The sequence below is a fragment of the Calliphora vicina genome, chromosome 3 (assembly GCF_958450345.1).
Source record: "Calliphora vicina chromosome 3, idCalVici1.1, whole genome shotgun sequence".
NCBI lineage: Eukaryota > Metazoa > Arthropoda > Insecta > Diptera > Calliphoridae > Calliphora > Calliphora vicina.
In genome coordinates, this window is record NC_088782.1 from 9,424,239 (window position 1) to 9,433,648 (window position 9,410).

Consider the following 9,410-nt stretch of genomic DNA (forward strand, 5'->3'; position numbering starts at 1 on the left):
AAATTTATTTTTTTATCAATTCTCCACAGATCCCCCTAAAACATTCAACAACATGGTTAATTTCGAAGAAGCTTGTGAATTGGCTAAGAACTTTAGCAAGAAGCCCTCTGACTCTGAATTCTTGGAATTCTATGGTCTCTTCAAGCAAGTCACCGTTGGCGATTGTAACATCGAGAAGCCAGGTGTTTTGGATTTGAAAAAGAAGGCCATGTGGGAAGCCTGGAACTCCCACAAAGGTTTGTCCCAAGATGCCGCCAAGGCTGCCTATGTGCAAGTCTATGAGAAATATGCTCCCAAATATGCTTAAATAAAACGCAGACAAAAGGATCCCGAAACAGTCATGGTTAAGGCACATTAAAGTAATATGAAATTAACATAGAATATTTATTAATAAAAAAGAAAAACACATTACAAATATTCTTTCGTTGTATTTTTAAAATAGTGTAGTATACTTTTATCCGGGTTATTTAATATGATTAAATAGTATTTTGTCTGCCTAGTATTATGCTTTAAAAGTTAGCTTCTGATTGTGGCATTGCTATGACGGCTGCTATCAATGGTTTTGTTTGTTGAGTTTTCATTATCATCACACGAATGTGTGAGTTGTCTGGTGTTAGGGTGTGCGGTGGCAGTTTATCATTAATATCCAAAACAGCCACTACTTCGAAATCAATCTTTAATGGAACTCCGGGCAATATACTGGGTAGCTGAAATATACAAAGAGAGTTAATGAAAATTAAAATTAATACCTACAAATTTTTAATAATCTGTAAGAAAAATAATTAAATGGAAAAATAAGCTCCACCTGTGATCACTCATATTTCTGACCAAAAATCGATATTTTCTATGAAAAACTCAAAATATCCTAAATCCTCAATATCTTTGTAAATAAGCGTTTAATCGAAATCGAGAAATGGGACTCCATCTGTGATCACTCATATTTCTGACCAAAAATCGATATTTTCTATGAAAAACTCAAAATATCTTAAATCCTCAATATCTTTGTAAATAAGCGTTTAATCGAGAAAAAGACCTCCATCTGTGATCACTCATATTTCTGACCAAAAATCGATATTTTCTATGCAAAACTCAAAATATCTTAAATCCTCAATATCTTTGTAAATAAGCGTTTAATCGAGAAAAGAAACTTCATCTGTGATCACTTATATTTTTTACCAAAAATCGATATTTTCTATGAAAAACTCAAAATATCTTAAATCCTCAATATCTTTGTAAATAAGCGTTTAATCGAGAAAAGGAACTCCATCTGTGATCACTCATATTTTCAACCAAAATATCGAAAATTTCTATGAAAAACTCAAAATATCTTAAATCCTTAATATCTTTGTAAATAAGCGTTTAATCGAGAAAAGAAACTTCATCTGTGATCACTTATATTTTTTACCAAAAATCGATATTTTCTATGAAAAACTCAAAATATCTTAAATCCTCAATATCTTTGTAAATAAGCGTTTAATCGAGAAAAGGACCTCCATCTGTGATCACTCCTATTTCTAACCAAAAATCGATATTTTCTATGCAAAACTCAAAATATCTTAAATCCTCAATATCTTTGTAAATAAGCATTTAATCGAGAAAAGGAACTCCATCTGTGATCACTCATATTTTCAACCAAAATATCGAAAATTTCTATGAAAAACTCAAAATATCTTAAATCCTCAATATCTTTGTAAATAAGCGTTTAATCGAGAAAAGAAACTTCATCTGTAATCACTCATATTTTAAACCAAAATATCGATATTTTCTATGCAAAACTCAAAATATCTTAAATCCTCAATATCTTTGTAAATAAGCGTTTAATCGAGAAAAAGACCTCCATCTGTGATCACTCATATTTCTGACCAAAAATCGATATTTTCTATGAAAAACTCAAAATATCTTAAATCCTCAATATCTTTGTAAATAAGCGTTTAATCGAGAAAAGGAACTCCATCTGTGATCACTCATATTTTCAACCAAAATATCGATATTTTCTATGCAAAACTCAAAATATCTTAAATCCTCAATATCTTTGTAAATAAGCGTTTAATCGAGAAAAGGACCTCCATCTGTGATCACTCCTATTTCTAACCAAAAATCGATATTTTCTATGCAAAACTCAAAATATCTTAAATCCTCAATATCTTTGTAAATAAGCGTTTAATCGAGAAAAGAAACTTCATCTGTGATCACTCATATTTTAAACCAAAATATCGATATTTTCTATGCAAAACTCAAAATATCTTAAATCCTCAATATCTTTGTAAATAAGCGTTTAATCGAGAAAAAGACCTCCATCTGTGATCACTCATATTTCTGACCAAAAATCGATATTTTCTATGAAAAACTCAAAATATCTTAAATCCTCAATATCTTTGTAAATAAGCGTTTAATCGAGAAAAGAAACTTCATCTGTGATCACTCATATTTTAAACCAAAATATCGATATTTTCTATGCAAAACTCAAAATATCTTAAATCCTCAATATCTTTGTAAATAAGCGTTTAATCGAGAAAAGGACCTCCATCTGTGATCACTCATATTTCTGACCAAAAATCGATATTTTCTATGCAAAACTCAAAATATCTAAAATCCTCAATAACTTTGTAATTAAACGTTTAATCGAGAAATGGGACTCCATCTGTGATCACTCATATTTCTAACTACAAATCGATATTTTCTATGCAAAACTCAAAATATATTAAATCCTCAATATCTTTGTAAATAAGCGTTTAATCGAGAAATGGGACTCCATCTGTGATCACTCATATTTCTAACCAAAAATCGATATTTTCTATGCAAAACTCAAAATATCTTAAATCCTCAATATCTTTGTAAATAAGCGTTTAATCGAGAAAAGGAACTTCATCTATGATCACCAATATTTCTAACCAAAAATCAATATTTTCTCACCAAAATTCAAAATATCGTAAATCCTCAATATCTTTGTAAATAAGCGTTTAATTGAGAAAAGGACCTCCATCTGTGATCACTCATATTTCTAACCAAATATCGATATTTTCTATGAAAAACTCAAAATATCTTAAATCCTCAATATCTTTGTAAATAAGCGTTTAATCGAGAAATGGGACTCCATCTGTGATCACTTATATTTCTGACCAAAATCGATATTTTCTATGCAAAACTCAAAATATCTAAAATCCTCAATATCTTTGTAAATAAGCGTTTAATTGAAAAAAGGAGCTCCATCTGTGATCACTTATATTTCTGACCAAAATCGATATTTTCTATGAAAAACTCAAAATATCTTAAATCCTCAATATCTTTGTAAATAAGCGTTTAATCGAGAAATAGGACTCCATCTGTGATCACTCATATTTTCAACCAAAATATCGAAAATTTCTATGCAAAACTCAAAATATCTTAAACCCTCAATATCTTTGTAAATAAGCGTTTAATCGAGAAATAGGACTCCATCTGTGATCACTTATATTTCTGACCAAAATCGATATTTTCTATGCAAAACTCAAAATATCTAAAATCCTCAATATCTTTGTAAATAAGCGTTTAATTGAAAAAAGGAGCTCCATCTGTGATCACTTATATTTCTGACCAAAATCGATATTTTCTATGAAAAACTCAAAATATCTTAAATCCTCAATATCTTTGTAAATAAGCGTTTAATCGAGAAATAGGACTCCATCTGTGATCACTCATATTTTCAACCAAAATATCGAAAATTTCTATGCAAAACTCAAAATATCTTAAACCCTCAATATCTTTGTAAATAAGCGTTTAATCGAGAAATAGGACTCCATCTGTGATCACTCAAGATTTAAAATATTTTGAGTTTTGCATAGAAATTTTCGATATTTTGGTTGAAAATATGAGTATATTTTCAACCAAAATATCGAAAATTTCTATGCAAAACTCAAAATATTTTAAATCCTCAATATCTTTGTAAATAAGCGTTTAATCGAGAAAAGGAACTCCATCCGTGATCACTCATATTTCTAACCAAAAATCGATATTTTCTATGCAAAACTCAAAATATCTTAAATCCTCAATATCTTTGTAAATAAGCGTTTAATCGAGAAATAGGACTCCATCTGTGATCACTCATATTTTCAACCAAAATATCGAAAATTTCTATGCAAAACTCAAAATATTTTAAATCCTCAATATCTTTGTAAATAAGCGTTTAATCGAGAAATGGGACTCCATCTGTGATCACTTATATTTCTGACCAAAATCGATATTTTCTATGCAAAACTCAAAATATCTTAAATCCTCAATATCTTTGTAAATAAGCGTTTAATCGAGAAAAGGACCTCCATCTGTGATCACTCATATTTCTGACCAAAAATCGATATTTTCTATGCAAAACTCAAAATATCTAAAATCCTCAATAACTTTGTAATTAAACGTTTAATCGAGAAATGGGACTCCATCTGTGATCACTCATATTTCTAACTACAAATCGATATTTTCTATGCAAAACTCAAAATATATTAAATCCTCAATATCTTTGTAAATAAGCGTTTAATCGAGAAATGGGACTCCATCTGTGATCACTCATATTTCTAACCAAAAATCGATATTTTCTATGCAAAACTCAAAATATCTTAAATCCTCAATATCTTTGTAAATAAGCGTTTAATCGAGAAAAGGAACTTCATCTATGATCACCAATATTTCTAACCAAAAATCAATATTTTCTCACCAAAATTCAAAATATCGTAAATCCTCAATATCTTTGTAAATAAGCGTTTAATTGAGAAAAGGACCTCCATCTGTGATCACTCATATTTCTAACCAAATATCGATATTTTCTATGAAAAACTCAAAATATCTTAAATCCTCAATATCTTTGTAAATAAGCGTTTAATCGAGAAATGGGACTCCATCTGTGATCACTTATATTTCTGACCAAAATCGATATTTTCTATGCAAAACTCAAAATATCTTAAATCCTCAATATCTTTGTAAATAAGCGTTTAATCGAGAAAAGGAACTCCATCTGTGATCACTCATATTTCTAACCAAAAATCGATATTTTCTATGAAAAACTCAAAATATTTTAAATCCTCAATATCTTTGTAAATAAGCGTTTAATCGAGAAAAGAAACTTCATCTGTGATCACTCATATTTCTGACCAAAAATCGATATTTTCTATGCAAAACTCAAAATATCTTAAATCCTCAATATCTTTGTAAATAAGCGTTTAATCGAGAAATAGGACTCCATCTGTGATCACTCATATTTTCAACCAAAATATCGAAAATTTCTATGCAAAACTCAAAATATTTTAAATCCTCAATATCTTTGTAAATAAGCGTTTAATCGAGAAATGGGACTCCATCTGTGATCACTTATATTTCTGACCAAAATCGATATTTTCTATGCAAAACTCAAAATATCTAAAATCCTCAATAACTTTGTAATTAAACGTTTAATCGAGAAATGGGACTCCATCTGTGATCACTCATATTTCTAACCAAAAATCGATATTTTCTATGCAAAACTCAAAATATCTTAAATCCTCAATATCTTTGTAAATAAGCGTTTAATCGAGAAAAGGAACTTCATCTATGATCACCAATATTTCTAACCAAAAATCAATATTTTCTCACCAAAATTCAAAATATCGTAAATCCTCAATATCTTTGTAAATAAGCGTTTAATTGAGAAAAGGACCTCCATCTGTGATCACTCATATTTCTAACCAAAAATCGATATTTTCTATGCAAAACTCAAAATATCTTAAATCCTCAATATCTTTGTAAATAAGCGTTTAATCGAGAAAAGTAGCTCCATCTGTGATCACCCATATTTCTAACCAAAAATCGATATTTTCTATGCAAAACTCAAAATATCTTAAATCCTCAATATCTTTGTAAATAAGCGTTTAATCGAGAAATGGGACTCCATCTGTGATCACTTATATTTCTAACCAAAAATCGATATTTTCTATGAAAAACTCAAATATCTAAAATCCTCAATATCTTTGTAAATAAGCGTTTAATCGAGAAACTCCATCTATGATCACTAATATATCTCACCAAAAATCGATAATTGATAAAAAGCTTTTAAGTGTCTGTGATCATATTTACCTTGGCCAATGATTTTTGTATGGTATAATGGCGTCGATCTGCATGTAATAGAACCATTAAATTCGAAGCCATTTTGTAAGTTGATAAATTCTGTATCGTTAAATACAAACGAAAAACGGGACCAACTCCACAAACTTCAGCAGAAAGTTTGACAGGGGCATGTGTAATGTCACCCGAGATAGTGCGCTCTGAAGAGTTTAAAGCATCAACCGTGGCTCTGGCAGCAGCATGTCTTAAACGCCATAATTCCACTTGAAAACTGCCATAAGTGGCTGCAATACAAACAAATATTAATATGTTTTTTTTTTACTAAGAATAAAATGACTACAAACATTTAGCATTCTGCTTTTCTCTGGCCACTTGCTCCACAAATATAGAACTCTTTTTGGGCTTTTCCAAAACCTCATTTTGCACCATGTCAGATATATGAGGCATACCACGTCCCGACAACTTTTGATTAGGTTCAAATGAAGCCGTTCTCTTTAAAATCTTTATCACTAAATCCCCCTCAATGGTGGTCAAACTTAGAACATGTTCTTCTAAGCCCAAATAACCAAAAATCATTGAACTAACGGTGCCACAAATTTGAAATTCATCCACCAGATATTTTTGCATGTAAAATTGCACTAGGCCACCTTGTAAGGCCACACATATTAGGGTTAAACCCAAATGGGTTAAATTCACCATGGTCATGCAAATGGGCTGCTCTTCCAGATGCACCATATACAATTGTTTACCCTTTTTGGAATAGCATAGTAGATTTTTGTCCATCGATGTTACTACTATGGTTTGATCGATGGGCAGTAGAACTAAACCAGTTAAAGGATTGGAGAGTTTAAATATTTCTTGACCTTCGGTGGCAGCTTTACGCAATAGATATACAGAGCCATAGCGGGTGGCTATAGCAATGCAAAAATCCGTTTCAAAACAACCATTGACAGCCAACATGCTGGGGGTTATGTCAGGACAGGCCATGGCACGATATAATAAACCAAAACTTTGGGGTTCTAGTATTAAAATTTCACCCGTATCGGTGGCAATGACTAAATGTGAAGGCGGTTGTGCAACGCCACTTGAAACACGGGCTAGACATTTTAGTGCCACAGCTGAGGGATAGCGTATTAGATTATTTTCACCTTGTTCGCGTATAAAAGCCTGGAAAAAAGTTTTATTTAACTAATTTTATATAGAAATTAAATTACTTACATCTCTGTCCTGCGGCAATAGATTTAGCAAATGTTGCGACTTCCTAGTTAGTTTAGGACGTTCCAAACCCTTAAGTCCCTCTATAAGAGCTTCTTGATCTTCTGTTCTTACTGTATTTAATTTGCGCCATATTTCCTTTTCCTCCTCCAAAACCTCCAATTCGGGCAAGGTGTATTTAAAATAAGGTTTCATATGACGATAAAATAACACCGATTCATTTATAGCCACAGCCAATACTGCAATTTCGTGATAAATCCATAAATATTTTATGTAGAATCAAATGAATCAAACTTACTTGGGGTTTTTGGTTCAGATTCATCAATATACAAACTTTCTATGGCTGCCGGTATACCCTTCAATTCATGTTCCGATTCCAATTCAATACCTCGAAAGACTTTTAACTTTGCTGCTGGTGGTTCTTCATCCAGTGTTATATCAGTCGCTATTAGTCTAACATAATTGTCCGATTTAATGTCGCTGACTGTCATACATGACGGTAAAGTGGTTAATTTGGGGTTTTCTGATGCATCAATTAGAACTTGTAGCCAATTGCCTGGTGTACTCATGTTTTGTTCTATTTTTTTTTAATTAACTAAATATTTTTATTCTTTAGTGAATTATTGTAGTTAGTTACTGCTAGTTTTATTGATTTTTTTTTGGCATTTTGTTCTTTACCATAGTAACGGTTTGTTTACATCGCTGTTGATTATTTTGTAGCTTCTTTAAGGGTTGCATTTTATAGTAGCATTCTTTCAAGTTGTTTGTAACCCAGCTAACAATTTATGTGTGATATTTAAAATTTTTTGTATTGAGTAAACTTCTTTTTTTTATTCCTTTTAAAAAACTTTAATTCATACCCTATGCGCCAACAAAGACCTCATTATTCATGGCAAAAATTGCATTCTTTTCCAGGACCCTTTAATTTTTAATAAACGAGATTTATGCGAAAAATTTTAGTGACCTATGACCTCCAATGTCTGTAGTAGAGGGCAAATAATTCATGGTGACTTTTTATTTAAAACTAGCTGAACCCGGTCCGCGTTGCTGGCCATTAGAAAACATCTGTTTTATATTGCATCTCTATCTCGATTTTAATATACAGTGTCGGTAATCCAACCTTCAATGTTAATACATGTGGTGGCATTTCGGCTGGTTCCAATGAATTCAAAAATTTAGTAGGATAATTAACGACTTGTTCATTACTGTATCAATCGATTTGTATATTATTGTTTCGCCAGGCACTTTCAATTGTATTTGGTTACCGAGCTTGTTAACATCATATTTTTTTATTAAAAGTAGATTTCATATGGAAATTTCTTATTCATGCCCCTAATATGCAAGAGTAAACAAAATTGTTTATCACAGACCGAAAATCAAAAATCTGACTTTACACTGTTACCCAAAAGGCTTTTCTGAAGATTCCGTGAAAATTTCAGCAAAATCGGTTTAGTAATGTTTGACTACACACGGAACATACATACACACATCCCTGAAAATTTCATTAAAATCGGTCCAGCCATTTTTATATATTTAGATGAAAAATGTTTGTATGAGAAAATTTGAAAATCTTCTTTACGAAAGCACCGAATGGACCTAATGAAGTATGAAGGTATCTAAAACCATATTCAGAAAATTTCCTTTCCAATGATACCAGTTTGGAGCTAATCGGTTGGATGGTCTCAGAGTCTATAACGGACATAGGTAGAAACATTTTTTGTATTTTATATATATAGAAGAAGAAGATAGAAGAAGATATAAAGTTAACGGTCTACGCCAAATTTTAATTTACTATATTTCATTCCTTAGCAAAACACTCATTTGTCTGGATTATTTAGTTAAAGAACATTAGCTGAGTTTATAAACGGACTGTCTCAAAAATTTGAGTGGATATTATTAAATAATTTATAAAAATCTCTTACATACTTTCAATTTAAATTATGGTCCAGAGTGGAATTTTTGGAACGAAATTTTAACTATTAATTAACATTATTGAGACCAAAAATAAATATGGAATCTAACTCGACCAAAAATTTCTTGTATAAAAATCATTAATAGGCCATAACATTGTAAATAAGCTCAATCTTTGATGTTTCTTATTTCTTGTCTAAAATCTTAAATCGTTAATAACT

General features: G+C 30.9%; 2 protein-coding genes across 2 annotated transcripts; one reads left to right on the forward strand and one right to left on the reverse strand.

The window, feature by feature from the left end:
• Positions 1 to 325, forward strand: Acbp4 (Acyl-CoA binding protein 4). Its single transcript, XM_065504437.1, has one exon. It carries the CDS (start codon positions 53 to 55, stop codon positions 305 to 307), a length of 255 nt encoding a protein of 84 aa, XP_065360509.1. The 5' UTR covers positions 1 to 52; the 3' UTR covers positions 308 to 325.
• A 132-nt stretch (positions 326 to 457) lies between these two features.
• Positions 458 to 7,847, reverse strand: BBS1 (Bardet-Biedl syndrome 1). The gene is made up of 5 exons (XM_065505122.1): positions 7,577 to 7,847; positions 7,282 to 7,517; positions 6,408 to 7,230; positions 6,076 to 6,347; positions 458 to 707 (listed from the first exon to the last, which is right to left on the reverse strand). Exons 1-5 carry the CDS (start codon positions 7,845 to 7,847, stop codon positions 510 to 512), a joined length of 1,800 nt encoding a protein of 599 aa, XP_065361194.1. The 3' UTR covers positions 458 to 509.
• Between the last annotated feature and the right edge of the window lie 1,563 nt (positions 7,848 to 9,410).